The sequence below is a fragment of the Lepisosteus oculatus genome, chromosome 11 (assembly GCF_040954835.1).
Source record: "Lepisosteus oculatus isolate fLepOcu1 chromosome 11, fLepOcu1.hap2, whole genome shotgun sequence".
Lineage (NCBI taxonomy): Eukaryota > Metazoa > Chordata > Actinopteri > Semionotiformes > Lepisosteidae > Lepisosteus > Lepisosteus oculatus.
Genome location: NC_090706.1, coordinates 18831881 through 18850092, shown reverse-complemented (window position 1 = coordinate 18850092; position 18212 = coordinate 18831881). Strand labels below are relative to the sequence as shown.

At 38.9% G+C, this 18212-nt stretch overlaps 2 protein-coding genes and 1 long non-coding RNA gene across 3 annotated transcripts in view; 1 reads left to right on the top strand and 2 right to left on the bottom strand.

The window, feature by feature from the left end:
• Positions 1-5034, bottom strand: part of LOC102683040 (rho GTPase-activating protein SYDE1) — a 41239-nt gene extending 36205 nt beyond the window's left edge. The window contains exon 1 of the mRNA XM_015349177.2: positions 4674-5034. Coding sequence (XP_015204663.1) covers positions 4674-4758 — 85 coding nt within the window. The 5' untranslated portion in view covers positions 4759-5034. The remainder of the gene's footprint in view (positions 1-4673) is intronic.
• A 1922-nt stretch (positions 5035-6956) lies between these two features.
• On the bottom strand, positions 6957-8337 carry LOC138241851 (uncharacterized). The gene is made up of 3 exons (XR_011191107.1): positions 8288-8337; positions 8111-8182; positions 6957-7192 (listed from the first exon to the last, which is right to left on the bottom strand). It is a non-coding gene; the product is annotated as an uncharacterized lncRNA (long non-coding RNA).
• Positions 8338-13706: 5369 nt separating this feature from the next.
• The window catches only part of cyp4f3 (cytochrome P450, family 4, subfamily F, polypeptide 3), a 33072-nt gene continuing 28566 nt past the window's right edge, over positions 13707-18212 (top strand). Inside the window, exon 1 of the mRNA XM_006631656.3 lies at positions 13707-14470. The gene's annotated coding sequence lies outside the window, so the exon portion shown is untranslated. The remainder of the gene's footprint in view (positions 14471-18212) is intronic.

The following is an 18212-nucleotide window of genomic DNA, read 5'->3' as shown; positions in this document are numbered from 1 at the left end:
GAATATCACTTACTGTATTTCACAATCACAGTTAATGGCAATACCATTGTAACTGATATTGCATAAAGTAAGCGCAAGTCCAGGAGGTGAAGCCTCAAGGGAGAACGAGCTATATTCTCTGATCTCTTCATCTTGCACTACAAAAGCACTTATTGTCTTCTTGACTCTTACATCAGATATTTCATTTCCAGTTCTGAAAAAAGCCAAATTCTCCTTAAATTAGGGAGAACAGGAAGCTGTGCTATCAAGCTGTTCCTTCAGTCTTGGTACCCCGTGTGACATACATCACAGAGGTGGCTACTTTTACATTGTACATTCTTGAAACACACACTGTTGAAACAAGAAACAAAACCAAAAAATCCAAAGGCCTGGCCACTTATAAAAATCCATCTAAATATGTTTTATAAATCCTGCTGCAAGGTTAGTGCTTTTTTTTGTAACACTAACAGTTGAAGAGCTGCAACCAGTAACAAATGTAGTTCACGCAAGTAGTTCAATTAAAGGATTCAATAAGTAAATGAGTTCAGACAGACCACACAGTATAACCCTTGACCAGTGCAGAAAACCCCTTGGCCAAGATGAACAGGACGTTGATAAGCAACCCTTACTTTTAGTCTGTTTCTAAAAATGTACATATGATCTTCAGCAAAGATAATAAATGTGTTTATGATTTACATTTTACACTCCTACTGTCTGTTCTGACTCTTTGAGCTGCGGAGGGGGGGTTATGGATTCTATCAGGATACTGAATGTACTGTACTACACGACCACAGCCACTAGACTGAGACAGTACAACGCAGCTGGGGCTTCATTTTGTACCTCTGTGGCATTCCTACCTCTCAGCAAGTGACCTGAGCACATAAGAAAAACCACCATGGAAAGAAAAATATAAGGAGATTTCAGTCCAACATCCATCCAACCATTTTTTGAACCCCTCTATTCAATAATTAAAGTGCTTTGAGAAGCCGCCTTTAAAGATTAATTTAAATTAATTTAAAAATTAAGGTTTATTATTATTATAATACCAGGTTGCAGGGGCGCAAGGAAGGATACACCCTGGATGGGATGGGCAGTCTGTCACAGAGCACTCAAAGACACAAACACAAACCTGCACACACCCACACCAGGACCAAAGTTCCCAGGAGCCGGTTAACCTATCATTATGCCTTTGGATTGCAGAGGGAAACCCACTTGAACATGGGGAGAAAGCAAACTCTGCTCAGCTACCAGGCTGGGATTTAAACACAGGGACCCAGAAATACAAGACAACTCAAACCATTACTCCACTGTGCTGCACTTTATTATAACAAAATTCTTTAAGATACAGATCTAGTCTTACCAAACCAACACCAACTATTACTGTAGGAATTCACCAACTACAGTGAATTCCATATCCAAACTTAAACTAAAAACCTATAGTTTAAACTAGTCTAAATTAAACCCATGAGAGAATGTGGCTCTCTGACCTTCACCAATTAACTAATTAATCAATAATGGATCACAGATAACCTACTTAGACACACAATAGAGACCTAAAATAAAGGGCTAATAGAGGTCAAATGAAACTCCTATTCTAATTACTGCTGGCCTGTCACACTATCACCTTCCAATTATGAAAAAGAACACCTATTAATACAGAGCAAGTAGCTCAGTGCCAACATGCCCAAGAACTCACTCAATCTTATTGGAATTCATTTTGGCACTTCACTATCACAGCCACTTCCACTGTCAGCAGGATGGGCTATGAATAGCTGACAAACTGAGAACGAGGGACAATTATTCACACCTGCTATCTTCTAAAAAGGTGACACCAGTCTCAAATGTCCTATCCCTCCCAACAGGACACAGCAACGTCCTGGGACCGAATATCTATTGGCTCAATGTGTGCATTTTAAACAGAATATACAGTTGTGTGCAAAGGTTTGGGCAAAGCTGGTTAAATTGTGTTTCAATGAATCTCAAAGTGAACAGAAGATGACACAACCTCTACATGGGACAAAGTTAAACCAAACCTCTTTCTGCAAATTATAATACACATTTACTATTTTTGTTTATTTTAACAGGTCCAAAAATAATAAAAAGTGAATGTGGCATGTGCAAAAGACTGGGCACTCAGGATCCAGTTGATCCCTTCCAGTTCATTACTACTTTTTAGTTTTTGTTTTTCAAAGGCCCCAAAACTTGATTGATTCATTAGGCCAATTACCTGTAAGTCAGGTAAAGACAAGTTTAGGGGTTATAAAAATACTCTACCCTTCTAACAACTCAGGTTCCGACTGCTGTTCTGACTGCTTTCTATAACCATCGACTCCTCCAGAATTGTCTAAGAACTTGAAAATATAAATAATTTACTCTTACTAAGCAGGGGAAGACTATAAAAAGGTCTTTAAATGCTTCCAGCTTGCAATTTCAACTGTCAGAGACTGCAGTTGCAATCATTAAGAAATGGGAGTTAAAGGGAACTGTTGAAGCCAAGGCAAGATCTGGATGACCCAGAAAAACCTCTGATAGCTCTACTCAAAAACTGGTCAGATTTGCAAAGCAGAACCCATAGAACTGATTAAATGAAATTTTACTTTTTGGCCACAACCACAGAACATACATTTGGAGAAAAAGGGGCGATGTTTTTGAAAAAAGAACACCTTGCCAGCCGTTAAGCATGGGGGTGGATCTATTCTCCTTTGGGGTTGTGTGGCAGCCAGTGGCACAGGAAGTATTGTGCAGGTGGAAGGAAGAATGGACTAAATACAGTATCAACAAATTCTAGAAGCAAATATCCCAAAGTTATTGAAGAAACTGAAGCTGAAATCAACCATGAGGTACTTACAGGAATAAAAGATTAAGGTTTTGGAATGGCCTTCACAGTCCCCAGACATGAATATTATTGAAAAGCTTTGGGGAGATATCAGTCACGCAGTGCACGCAAAAAGACCTAAGATTAATTCTGAGCCTGAAGAGTTCAGCAAGGAAGAGTGGGAAAAAAATTGAAAAAGCAAGTATAGATTTCTGCTAGTGGAGAAATTAATAAGTACTGACTGAGTGCCCAAACTTTTGCACATGCTATATTCACTGTTTTATTATTTTGAATTAAATCAAGTAATCTTGGAAGATAATTCCCTTGTTGCGTTTCCTATGTGCGGAATTCTACAGGTTATACAACTGTTCCATTAAAGTAAAAAAAATTTTGTAAAGACTCCTTCCTAGAATTGTTGGGCAGTTGTAAGGAAAAGCAAATTGCAGACTCATACCATTGAGAAGCTTTACATTTATAGATCCTAAGACAATGTGAAGTTAAAATAATTATCTTTAGCTCGTTTCAACTTTGGGAAATGCATAAAAAAACGTGACTGAAAAGTTTAGGTACTGTACAAACGAATATTCATATATTTCTATTCCACAACAAATAATGTTAAACAGAGAGAACTGCATATAATTAGATATAAAAAGTTATAGAAAAGAAAATAGTATTTGTGGGTTTTTTTTCAATTTCGAAATGTAAATTTGTAACCTCGACTATCTATAATCAGTTTTACAATTCCGTAAATCGGCATGCATTGCAATGTCTGACAAACAATACAGCCATAAATTATAATCTGGTTCTGTATCTTTTGGTTATATGATTTTTTTCCCCGTGCGAGTTCATATATAACGAAATTAATGGTGCCGGATTAATCATTCCAAATTAAAACCACGTTAAACAAAGCCGCATAAATCTTAAGCAATGGCTGGTTAATTTATATTGCTGTGCAAAACTTTTTTCCAACGTCTGGACTCCTTTGTAGACAGAAGTTAAAAAAAGCGATGAAGTAGCTGTTCATTAGTCAATACGCTTGCAAACACGAAGCCTTCCGTTTTCTAATTGCGCACAGAACTCCTTTCAGCGCTGCTGTGTACTTAGGATGTTTACACCAAAGGTGAGCGGGCTGTGGGTAGCTGTCATTGAGCTGTCTTGTGCCTATCAGCACACAGGCGGCTAGGGGCGTAACGATACTTTCTGACCCGAAAGGGGTACTCCGCTCCAGCGTTGGGAATAATTCCCTTGTTGACAGGCCGCGCCCCAGCTCAACTGGACAGAATCCCTAGGGTGACACGGCCCCTCCCTGACAGATTAGCGGTTCTGGCTCATGAATGAGATAGTTATGTAAGACGCATATTTGCGCACAAACGCGTTTTGAGTTGGAGTTCTCGATTCCTGTCTAACGGTGCCCTCCCTTACGAGACCTTATCCTGTTTTCCGTGAAAAACTATGTTAACTTACATCCAGTGATACTGAAAGTCAGAAACAGACTAAAAGAAAATATTTCTTTCACATAATTTCTGTCCTGCGAAATGATCTACAGTAGTATTTCTCAATGCTACTCCACCGCGAAGTGTTCAATCATTAACTGAAAGAGCAAACAGTACGATATATTTACAGAAAGGAAAGGCAAGCATATGCGTATATGAGCAAATAAGCAAATAATGTATTGTAACGCTGCAACAACTTTTTAATTTAAATATCAGGATTATATCTTTTAATCACAGAGCGCATTATATTTTAATTTATTCATAGTAGAAATTAATCAAAATAAAAATGTTGTGCCGTGCACTTCATTTTTCTCACGAAAAAAAAGTTTATTCTAATGCAGTTAAGAAGAAAACCACAAAAGCCTCTTAGAAATTCGCATCCTTACCTCCAAGTTTAGGGTCCGTTTTCCTCCGGAATCTGTCCTTGCCCCGCAGCCTGGAGAAAGTCTTTCTAAGTAAGGGCTCTGCCATGGCTGAGTTGGGGGACCCTGGCGTTCTAAACTGGGACGGCGATCCGATGAAGCCCCATGCCGGACCCCGCTCCTTCAACACAAACAGCAGCACAGTCCGCCTCCATCGCTTTGCAACTCAATTTCTCTGGCTAGGTTTCACAGGAAACAAATTCCAGGGATTCTTTCCCAAAAGCTTTTTTTTTTTGAGCGGAGGAGGCCGATGTAGGGCTTCTGGGACTTGTAGTTTTCTCTGATTTTCGTATTTACGAATCCACATCATAAAAGCGATTTCACCTTTTTTTCTTTTGTTAAATAAAGCCGTTCTTCTGCCATCTTCTGGAACAGAGGATAAAATCATGTGAAGATTGTGATTAGATGGATTAACACATGAAATCAGGAAAAAGCAGCATCTCGTCCGCATGCAAATAGCGTATTATCCGAGAACCTCGTACTCATTTACATGATGTGGGGGCGGTTACGAAGAATGATGCTAAATAAACTTTTGTCATTAGAAGCTTTCCTGCATTAACATAAATAGTGTCTGCAGAACCGTTACATTTATGAACATTTCTAAATACATTACTAAGTTTTCCTCCATATAACAAAAACTTTTGGTTATTGGAACATGTTATTATTTTTACAACACCCAGCACTATGTGAACGTTTAATATGGATTTAAAATTTTAAAACAGCATCATCCCTGGCCCAGAGAATGCTAAGTAAACAAAAACTAGCATCTTGCTTTTTATCTGTAGCAACATAATATACAGCAGGCAGAGCATTCAGGCAGGACACTACTGTAGTTCCGATTTGATTAAAAACATTTAAAACGTTGCAGTGACAAAAACGGTAACCGTCCGTTTCACTGTTAGAATAGATACTGTTACACAATTTGACCAATATTTTAAAAGAATTAAATACAAACTCAAAACCTGAGGACAGAGAAAAGACTAAAAAGACTGTGTCTAAAACGCAAAAGAGTAGGAGAGAGGAGACAGCTTAAAAGCAATAACGACGCCCAAGAATTAGATGTGCATGAGAATGTTTATTGACGATTTGGCTCAACCCATTTACCTGAAAACCAGTCCCCGGACCATAAGACAAATATGGGTGGGGCGCTGCTGTTGTATTTTACAGTATTGCCTCTATTCCAAAACTCGCGTTAAACATGTTGAACGTGTTAAACGTTCTTTCACACAATGCAGCACAATCTTATATATAACGTATATTTATCCGTTACGTATATAGAGTACACCTTAATGTGAAATAGCACAGCCCTAACAATCCCTTATCCAGCCGGGAAGCTCAGCGCCCGTATTATTCCTCCCTCCCGGTATGAAAGCAAAAACGTATTCTGGTCTTTCTAGGATGTATCTCCAGCCAGGCTTACCGCGATGCTGCATGTGCTTTACTGAAAATAATAACTGAGCAAAAAGGGATTTTCAAAGGACGAGATGTAAAAAATAAGTGGGGTGACAATTTTCAAGTGATATTTTTTTTTGTCGTGGGCGGAATAAAGTCTCACCCACGCAGCCCAAATGCAGGTGTCCTTATTAATTATGGGCCTCACTGATGGGTGCAAAGAGATTCGTGCAACCTAATTAAACTTTAAGATTTTATTTTATTTCTTACATCAGTGTTTCTCAAACGTTTTGTATACCAGGGACCAACCGCTTAGACGTAAAATGTCTTCCTTTATGCCTTTATTTAGACAGCATATTTTCTTCCTTCTCTTTAGTGCAGTAGTTCTCAAACCTAGTAAGGCACCCCTGGGTCTGCTGATTTTTATTCCACCCAGCTTCTAAAACAACAGTTCCAGTTTACACCTTACATTGATCCCTGTGCCGGTTCAGACTGTTGGTTTACTTGATTCTACACTCAATCCCAAGTTTCAGAAACACCTGTAAATGCACAATGTTGAAGTAAGACCTTTCTCCTCAAACTTCCATCCATTCAATTTCAAACCCCTTCTTCCAAAGGGAATCCGGGGAAGCAAAGGGCATAAAGGGAATTCCTGGACAGGACTCCACTCCATCACAGGGTATACACAGAAACAAACAAAGACAAGTCAGAGCATTTTCTCAGAAGTCACTTACCCTACTACTGTTTTTTTGGACTGCAGAGCACCCGGAGGACAGCCACATGAACACGTTAAGAATACAAACTCCACGCAGATAGCACCCCAGATCGAGGCCTTAGCACCAACCAGTGCCAACCAGTGCCAACCAGTGCCACCCCTCCTCAAACGTGTCCACCCTTATTGTTAAGTTAACAGCTCTTCTAAAAGGTGACGAGTTTCGAACACTGTCTGAACCACTTCAACAATAATTGTTGTTGTTTTTTTTTCCTTCAGCAGAGGTACAGTACGGCTGGTCACGATTCAGGCAGCATAATTGAATAGGTAGAACCTCTGTCGGCTGTAGGGCTGCTTCCAATTCTAAATACCATCCAACCTTTCAAGAGAGAAAAGCACATTTTTAAAAATACGCACAGAATGAAAAACTCAGTAATCAGATTAAGAAGTTAGCTAGAAGTTAGCTAGAGCAAAACGCAGAATAGACGGAGGTCATTCTCAGTCTTGGGAACCCTCAGTGAAAGGATCAGCAGTAAGGAGATGAGCAAGAGTATTAAGCAAGAGTTCACAGTTCTTGGGGAGGACTGATGGAGACGAATCTTACACACATAAAAAACGCATTAACGCTCAATAAACTTAACAGAAAAAAAGCGGATTTCCCACAAAAGAACTTTTCCGGAATACTAAAGAACATTAAAAACTACGGGATACGTGCGACATAAAACACAGTCCAGACGCAGCAAACAGTGAAAACAGAAATGTCGTTGACTTTTACAGTACATTATAGCTACAAAAGGTGCTAGGAACCTCACAGTTGACGGTTGCATTTGGCTCTAGGTTGATGTGTTAAGTAGATCTCATAGTTAAGTAAAAAGAGGCGAAGTGGAAAGACAGAAAGGCGAATTAATATGCTGTACCACCTTGTCTGAAAAAGTGTTCAACCATATAATTGAAAACGACGCGCAAAAAAAAAACAGTTTCCTGTTTGTTGCCAAATTTATCTTTTCACACAGCCAGGTGTGGGTTGTAAACCTAAAATACTAGACCACAAGGCGGCAATTCACACATCCTCCTCCTCAATCACTAAAAATATGCGCAACTTCCTCCCCGATGAATGACAATACTGGACAACTTCCCTAAACAGAGGGTGAGACAATTCCAAGTAGTAGCGGCCAACAGCTCAAACAGGCGACTTTGCCAGGAGGGGAAGGCTCGCTCAATAATACAGTATTCGTCTGTAATGACAGGATGTTCTGACCGGCGCGGTGTCCGTTAACGGGAAGCTTTTCGTACTAACCTGACGCCAGCGTCGGGACTGAAGGACAGGACTGCCGCTACATCTGGAGATTTGGCTGTCCAATATCTTACTCTATCGAAAAAAAAATATTTCATTAAATGTCTGTGTTGGTTGGAAATACTTCATTTACATTTCATTTTTAAATGTATTTTCTTTGCAATAAGAACCACAACTTACAGTTGATGCGTAACGTATTTGGTATTAGATTTGTTGAACGTACAGTACGAGCCTTGGAATCTAGTTAACTTTCAAAAGATGACATGAAAATAGTTGATGAATTGAACAAATTTCACTCCCAAAGAAGAAATTGGCTGGGACTGAGGATATGTCTCGGTCTGAGGAAAGTTTTATGTTAAATAGTACTGGAATGACAGAGACAATTGTTATACTTACACTTAAATCTCCGAGGACTGATGATCAACTATTACAGTACTGTATCTGGACTAAAGAAAATGATATATATGTGCATATAGACAAACAGAACATAGTGTACGATTTTAAGATTTTCTGAATGCTTTTAATAAATTTCCCCATAAAAGATTAATTCTTAAATTGAAGGTAGATAAAAAGGAGGTCATTCAAAACAGAGTACAGATATGGGATGATACTCAAACTGGACTGATGTAATCAGCATGGTGCTACAGAGACTTATAATTAGGGATAATAGTTATCAGTATTCTGACCAATGATATAGAGTTTGGTTCACATAGTAAATTAGTTAAATTCACAAGTGATACCAAAAAAATAGAATTAGCATGCGTCACAGAACCAACAAAATAATTTTAAAATAATTATACAAGATTCAGGAGTTGCAAAACAACCACTTCATGTCGTGCAGATGACATTTAATTAAGTCACGTACAGAGTTTTACATGCAGGTAGAAGATACCGTAAGATGGAAAATACAGAGCTGAAAAAGCTACATACTGTATGAAAAAGGCCTACTGTACAGTAGGTGTTTTTATAGATGTACAATATAGGGAAGCAATACAAAAGTGATAGATTATACTGTACTGTGTAGTTAAAAGAACTGAATAGCAGTAAAGCGGCAGAGTGGTGGCTCTGTGGCTAAGGCTCTGTGCTGTGGCTGGAAGGATGCTGGTTCAAATCCTATGGCTGCCAGAGGAATCCTACTCTGTTGGGCCCCTGAGCAAGGCCCTTAACCCTGACTGCTCCAAGGGTGCTATACAATGGCTGACCCTGGGCTCTGACCCCAAGCTTCTCTCCCTGTCTGTGTGTCTCATGGAGAGCAAGCAAGTGCATGTGAAAAGACAAACTCCTACTGCAAGAAATTGTATATGCCCGATAAAAGTGATCTTATCTTTTCTAAAGGGGTGTTAATTGTACTTGCCCATTGTAAGACTTCATTTAGAACATTATGTACAATTTTGGTCATTATGATACAAAATAAAAAACTGCTCTTGAATTAGTTAAGGGCAGCATGATGGTGTTGTGGTACATAAGCATTGCTGCCTCACAGAGCTAGGGCCATACTGTAGGTTTAATTTCAGAGAACTATCTGCATGACGTTTGTATGTTCTCCCTATGTTTGCATGGGTTTCCTCTGGGTCTGATTTCCTCCCAAAGGCCAAAGGTATACTGGTAGGTTAATTGGCTTATGGGAAAACTGGCCCTGGTTTGTGTCTGTGCGTGCCCTGCGATGGACTGGCATCCTGTCCAGGGTGTACCCAATCTTGTGCCTTAGACTCCTCTGCAACTCTAAATAGGAAGAAGCAATTAGAAAATGGATGTTTGGATAGACTCAACCCAGAAAAGAACTACTGGTCTCAAATTAACCTCCTGCATTGATAGGCTAAAGGAACCATCTTAAACAGGAAAGACTAGGAGGGAACATAATTTAAACATTAAAAATGCTCAAAAGCATTGACAACGTCACAACAACAGACGTTTTGACATAGTAACAGTGAAACATGAACCAATAAAATGACTAGGAACTACAGAAACATGTGTTAAAAATAGAGAATAGGTTATTTTTTTACACAAAGGGTTGTGGGAGTATAGAACAAGCTACCCAGTGATGATGTTAAAGCTGATATGCTGGCTTCTGTTAAGAAACGACTGCAATCATACGAAATAAAGGTGCAGAATAGCCTCTGCTCCTACTGTATGAATTTTATGCTCTTAAATTTCAAATCTGGCTCTTTAATAGAATATTGCTTTGCAAAGCTTTATTCAATTCATAATGCCTTTCCGATTTAATTTACGAAACACGTATACAAATTATCCTTCAAAGAAATCTCCACAAAATTTCGGAATTATGCGCACTTTTTTGTCAGACACTTTAAAGATTTTACATTTTCAATCAAACCAGTAAAAAAATGCCAACACTGTGTTAGCGAAACCAATACTTTAAATTAATATATTAGAAATGTGATGTTTAAAATGGCATTTTCCTGTATTTGTCACTTGTTGAATACCAGAGCCTAGCGTTTCTCACGGGTCCGTATAGTTTTTTAATAGGGATGTGCTAGTATTTCGCTAATGGTCTGTAAATGTTGTACAGATTTTTTGTTTATTCTGCGTACAGGTTAACTGATAACACTAGTGCAACCCAGAAAAACAATCGTGCATTTTTTCCACAAAAACTATTTTCTGGAAGGTATTGTCTAAATAGGAACATTAAAGCAGACAATAAAAATATAATTCATTTTAGTGTCTTGGAACTAATCCCAACAACATGTCTGCTCCTTGACGCAGGAGATGGTTTGAAAACAACACACTTAATTCCAGTTAGAGTATTCGTCTAAAATATGTGCAGTTAATTTTAGACTTCAGGTAAAAAAATTGAAGGTGGTTTTAAGGCTGTCCTTGCTCCTACTAAAGCATGCCATTCACAATCTTCACCAGCAGGCGGCAGCATTGGCGTGTCCAATTCAGTTCCCCTTGGAAATCTGTACCACACATAACCGGGGTCTGTTCTATAATTGCTGTTATTTTTTTCTGTAAACGCACGGGACTTTCGTGGCAGCGAGTGAAAGGACTTAGTTTAGTAAAGCGCATGTACATTTATGAGGGGACCGGGGTAAAGTTAGCTTGAAGTTCGAAAACGATTTTGGCACGCCTGTAGCTTTTACACGAAACCTCTTAGAGTTGCGAGAATACTTGCTTTGTGTATAAAGTACATTGTGAATTCTTTCTCAGCCTTTACTTTTTCGTTTTTATTACATTTTTTTGACCAAGCACGAATATTCTTTTGTCCATATCTTCGCAATGGAAGCACAGAACGCCTTCAAACCAAATGCATTTTAAAGACCACGACTTGTGGAAATTTACACAGCCTCTATATCAAACTATCAGTGAGCTATTTTTTTTAAGATAACACTACAGGTAATCCGCTGGGATAGGTGGGTCTTCTTCATGACTCAATAGCATTTCAAATACAACAGCCACACTGCTGAAACCAAGTGTTTTACTCACCAGACAGTCCCCCTAACCTTAACCTCATACAACCTTGCTTTGAGTTGTGGAACAAGAAGGGCCACAGCCACAGCAAGGTTGTATAAGGTTAGGGGGACTGTCTTGTGTGTAAAACACTTGGTTTCAGCAGTGTGGCTGTTGTATTTGAAATGCTATTGAGTCATGAAGAAGACCCACCTATCCCAGCGTATTACCTGTAGTGTTATCTTCAGAAAATCATTAAAAAAATAAAGAAAGGAGCCACAGCCACAGCAAGGTTGTATAAGGTTAGGGGGGCTGTCTAGTGTGTAAAACACTTGGTTTCAGCAGTGTGGCTGTTGCACTTGAAATGCTATTGAGTCATGAAAGAAGACCCACCTATCCCAGTATATTACCTGTAGTGTTATCTTCAAAAAATCATAAAAAATAAAGAAAGGTTCCACAACCCAAAGCAAAGCTGGTGAAAGTCAGAGGACCTGCTTAGTGTCCAAAACACGTACTTGCAGCATTGTGGGTGCTGTGGTTTAAATGCTAGTGGTTTGTGAACAGAATACCCCTATCCCCGTGCATTGTGCCACATTAAATAAAAGCAGGAGAAAAAGAGATTCAGAACACAAAGCTGTGTCAGTGTTCTGTGTAAAAAGTCGGTTTGAACATAATGGGAGCTGTTTTTAATAAGCTGCTGAGTAAATAATATTTTAATCTTCCTGCTGTCAGTAGTATTGTGAATATAGTTGACCCTTACCTGAATGAAAACAGGACATAAAGGAAGGGTTTCAGAAATCAAACAAAGCTTTATTCCCGTGCTTACAGTCTGGGTAATTGGAGACTGCGGTGTTCTGTTTCCTATGGTCATATACGGGTTTTTCACACGAAGCCGTATTGAACAGTATTGTTCGCGTTGTGAACGTGTGCACACAGCGGTCCCCCGGGTTCCAGTTAGTGCTTAATTACACATCGATGAAAAACCGGAGGTTTAAAAAAAGATAATTAGCTCACTGATAGTTTGATGTAGAGGCTGTGGAAATTTCCACAAGTCGTGGTCTTTAAAATGCATTTGGTTTGAAGGCGTTCTGTGCTTCCATTGCGAAGATATGGACAAAAGAATATTCGAGCGTGGTCAAGAAAATGTCATAAAAACGACAAAGTGAAGGCTGAGAAAGCATTCACAATGTATTTTATGCACAAAGCAAGTGTTTTTGTAACTCTAAGAATTTTCGCGAAAGCGCTACAGGCGTGCCAAAATCGTTTTCGAACTTCAAGCTAACTTTACCCCGGTCTTTACCGCGTTGGTGCAGCACGACCGTCTGTCCTGATGGACTGGTGTCCCGGCCAGGGTGAATCCTGTCCCGCGTACCATGCTTGCCGCGATAGGCTCCAGGTCCCCCGTGACACTCAATTGGAAGAAGCGCTTAGAAGATACATGTATGGATTTTAAATAGATCCAATAGTGAGTGACAGTAGGTGTGAAGGGACACCAGAATCACGAAGAAGTGAACGAAGCTTAAGCATAAAAAAGCATACTGGCTTTGTAAGACCTACTGTAGCATGAATGGAGGTTGTTTGGAGGAAGAAGTATGAAAAATGTATTCTTTGGAAGGAAATGTTCAATTTGCTCGATCTGAACAATATATACGGTATACACACACAACCTCAAGAATTGTATTTTTATGCTAGAGATTGTAAAAGGGAAGATTCCAATCGTCAACGTAAACACTGTATAATTTCCAGCAGACGCGAGTAATTGATCTAAACCACAGTTTGCTTAATATTTTCACATCTGTCCGAATCACACGTTCTTGTGACTATTATCAGTAGTGGCTATGTCACTAAAAAAGCAGTTCTTGTTCATCCGCTGTGTACAGAACGCTCCCGTTGCAGTTCAGCTAATCACCACAAAGCGGAAGCATTTAACCAGAAAAAATTCACCTAACAAAATTGTGCGCAGTAAAGAACAAGACTGCGTTTTAGGATAGAGCGGGTTACGTTAAAATAGCTCATCTGATTTACACGATTTTTTCAAGTTTCATGATTTTTTCAGGTTTTCGAGATAGTAATTCTCAGAGTCCTGTGCGTTTTATATACCGTCTTTTTTTTAAATCGCGACGTGTATAAGAAGCTTAACAAACTGCCCTATAAATAATTATCCACTATATTGTTAACGATTTTTCCTCGTATTTTAAATCCAATAGGAGATGGAGAAAAGCAGCCTATTTTTGTCAGCAGGTCGCTGCACAGGGGATCATCGGGGGGAGTCATAACACGAGTCTAGATGTTTATACCATTCTCAAGTGTTAAGGAGTCCAAAGTTCATCACCCCATTAAGCTAACTTTTACGGGGTAGAAATAAAGTTATACCGAAAGTTGGAAGTCAGGTCTGTCATAATTTCTGTTTGTGTAAATAGGAGACTGAACTCGAAAGTTACAGGAGCGCATTTGGGCAGAGCAGAGCTGGATACTCTTTGACACCTGGATACAGTGCCACTACCTGTTAAGGAATCACCGCGTCACTGAGAAAACGGAAGAAATTGGGAAGAAAGATATTCCAGGCTCAATGGCATGACCTAGTGCGGAGGTCTACAACCGTGGTTATGGAGAGCCCCAATGCAGCCGTTTCTAGATGTCACAAGGAAATCACCAAGTAGCGTTTTAAATACGGGACCCGTGTTATAAGAGTTTTTGACGTAAATCATATAATCAATACCGGACTGTTCCTGTTGTATTTGATAAATTATTTACCAAAGCTTTAATGCAGCGTGGTAAGTTCAGGTTATGACTGCGATGGCAACATTAATGTAAAAGCTACGTGAAGTCGCTGTGTCTTTTCAGTCACAACACAGGAGGTGGAGAATTTACGTGGTGTACAAATAGCCACAGCCACCATTCACTCTTATATTTCGAAAGCTAGTCTGCACAGAATCACCAGTCGATAGGCAAACGCAGGTAAGGATTCTAACTCCGTCTTTTACCTAGAAAACGAAAACACTTTCCTGATCAGTCTGCCTTGAACGGTTGTTAAAATGTTTTACATTAATCGCTTTCTAAAAAGCTATGGCACATTGTGCTATATTATTCGTTTACTCATGAAAATACCGTAACACCTACTGGTTCTGTGGATGATTACTCTATCAAGGCAAAGTTTAAGATTTACGATATGTGGATATTATATAATTTTAATTTCTTACCCTAAAGCAATACTTATCATGTGCAGCAATTGGGGACGTCTTTAATCGGATAGAGATTGCGATAGGCTGTATTATTCTTTATTCTTTATTGCCACACAACAATAGTTGTTGGAATTTGCTTTCTGGACAGCAAGAACTTAGATGAAACATAAATACAACATATACAGTAAAAATTGAAATAGGACAGAAGAAAAACATCGTCACTTACAAATGTAAACAACATTTTACATGATTGGAGGTGCAACTTGAGTAGAGAGATGAAATGGAAGGGAGTTCACAGCCAACATTTTTTTCCGGCTTTGGACACAATCATTTCCAGTTTGCCTTTTGAGTAGTTATCCAAGCTCCCTTACCAAACTGTAATAGAGGTTGTCAGAACACTTTGGGTTTTGGCTGTGTAGAATTGAAGAAGAAGTTGCCGGTTCACTGTATTTTTTGAGTTGCCTAACAAAATACATCCTCTGCTGTGCTTTCTTGACTATGTGGTCAGTGTTGGTGCTCCATTTAAGAACACTGTTTATGTATGTACCCAGAAATTTAAATGAGTTTATGGTGTCTATAGGAAAGTCTTTAATGAAAATTGAAAGTTTCCTGTTCTGGATGTGTCAGAAGGCAATGGTGATTTCCTTGGTTTTAGAAATGTTGAGTAGGAGATCGTTGTCCAAACACCAGGCTGTTCCCAAATCAATCTGCTTTCAGTATCAAGTCTCATCATTATTCGAGATGAGACCAACAATGGCAGTGTCATCTGCATATTTGAAAATCTTGACAGAGTCATCCCAAGATGTGAGGTTGTTTGTGAAAAGGGAAAAGAGCCATGGGGATAGGACACAGCCTTGGGGAGCACCTATGCTGAGAGGCAGAGGGCAAGATGTCCTGTTATTCACCTTGACAGTCTGTTTGTAATGAGTTTAAAAGTAAAACATTCAATGACACATAGCAGGGTTGATGTTCAAGTCCATCAGTTTACTGAATAATTTATGTGGATTAATGGTATTAAATGCTAAGCTGAAATCCAATAAAAGGATGAAGGCATAGGAATTCGGCTTCTCCTAATGCTGGAGTATACAATGGAGAGTCAGGTTAATGGCATCTTCAACAGACCTGTTGGCCCTGTAGGCAAACTGGTGAGGATCCAGCAGGAGAAATGTGAAGTGCTTGAGGTGCTTAAATACTAAACACTCAAAGGCTTTCATAGCCACCGAAGTCAGAGCAACTGGTCTGTAATCGTTGAGGCAAGATATTTTTGGAGATTTAGGTATTACAGTATATTACATATTTTAAAACCATGAGGGACTTTTAGTTGAAAAAGTTAAATATTATAAATGTTGGTAAACACAGGAGCCAGTTGATCAGTACAATCCCCGAGGGCTGCAGCTAACAAATTGTCTGGGCCTGTGGCTTTTCTTTTATTTGGTTTTGTGAAGATTGCTCTTACTTCATCAGTATGGATAGAAAATGGAGGAGGCAGAGGGGTAGGCGACAGTTAAGGTAATGAGGAAGCCTTCACATCAGGTTTTTCAAAGCGAGCATAAAACTGGTTAAGTTTATCTTGGAGACTGGGGTCGTCATTCAGTAAGGTGGCAGAATCTTTTTCCTTGTAGTTGGTCATTTCCTGAATTTTCCTCTAAACTGTATTTTAGTTGTTGTTAGGAAATTGTTCTTCTAGTTTAAATGGCAAATTTGAAAAACAAATTCAACAAATAAATAGGAAAAAATACATTGGTATATAATTCTTCATGTTGAGTTTTGGATGGTTTTATCTTTCAAATTATAGTTAGGAACCGGTGTGGAAATGACAACCGCAAATCAAGTTCAATAAACAGAGAAGGTGATATAGTGGGGGGATAGGGAGACTCAACATCAGTGTAATCAAGTCTAGCTCAGTGCACAGGTGAGGAAAATTTAAAAGGCAAGAGACATGTCAAGTTACATTAGGGAAGGAGGAAGTAACACAATTGTTTAAGTGGCTGCATTTGTTTCTGTAACACAGGGATCTCCAACCTTGGTCCTGGAGATCCACAACCTAATAATTCTGCACTGATACTGTATATTCATGAATAAGATATTTTTTAAAGAATTTAAGAACTCTTGCAAATTATTGATCAAATAAGATAAGCGCTGGTCAAATCAAACAAAGTCAGGTCCTTTCTTTGTTCTGAATGTGTTATAAATTATTAGTTGCATCACCTGTTTAAATGATCACAGTTAAACTGTTCCATGTTATTTTTTATACATGGGTGATTCAATACTACAGTTTATCTGCCTATAGCTCCTGATTGCCTGGGATTCTGTAGAATCAATTAAGTAGGCACTTGTTGTAGGATATAAATACACTTCCTGGAAAGCGTAGTGCAGCCTATCTCCAAACCTACAGTTCACCTCAAATCACCTATTATTAAAAATGAGCAGTCTGATTTCTGTTCCAAATGATTTCCTAGTTAGATGGCAAGGGTCACAGTAGTTAGCATTGCTGCCTCTTAACGCTGGGGCCCTGGGTTCAATGCCTGTCCTGGGGTGTTATCTGTGTGGAGTTTGTATGTTCTCCCATTGTCTGTGTGCATTTTCACTGAATGCTCCAGCTTCCTCCCATAGTCGAAAGACATAGTGCTAGGCAAATTGGCTTCTGGGAAAATTGGCCCTGGTGTGTGTATTTGTGTCTGTGCCCTGCAAAGAGTGGCATCCTATCCAGGGTGCAGTCTGACTTGTACCCATTGCTTGCCAGCCCCAGCTCTTCAATGAGCTTGAACTGGAAGAAGTGGTTAGAAAATGGATGGGTGGACTAAATTTGTTGATTGAACACACCACCTGTTTAACTGATCATGGTCAAATAGTTCCAGGTCTTTAGAAAATCTGCCATACTGGAGTTGGAGACCTCTAGTCTAGTAGCTTCTGATTTTTGAGTGCTCACATTTAATTTGTAAATTAAATACATAATTATAAAACATCTAAACAGTTTTTACAGGTTATTACTCAAAGCATTTATATAATTAAAGAAATTAAGAAAACTCCCATAGACATTTAAGCAAACAATTAATTTAATTGTTTAATAGACTACTTACAGTAGGTTAGAACAAGAATAAGATGATAGTACACCTTCCAGGAAATGTCTGACAGACCTGGGTTGGAAGAAACCGGTGTTACAGCACAAGCAATGTTGTCGATTGTAATGTTGTATCTTTATTTTTGTTTTACATTTCCCAAGCAATGACTACATGAGAGTTTAGAAAAAAAATAAAATACCAATTCCAATTATTCCCTTTAGTTTTTTTTTATATATATACAGTACCTAATAACAAAAGGGTTTTTTCAAATATCATGTTGGTGTTATTTGGTCTTCAGACTATAAACTCACATAAGCCATAAGCCATAAAAATCATTCAGAGCAACCTAGGGACAGCAGCTATATTATAACATTCATCAAATGCATCACAATGTATTTCATTTTAACATTGATTTACATGGTGTTACTTTTAGAAGAACTGGTGGTTATGACAGAC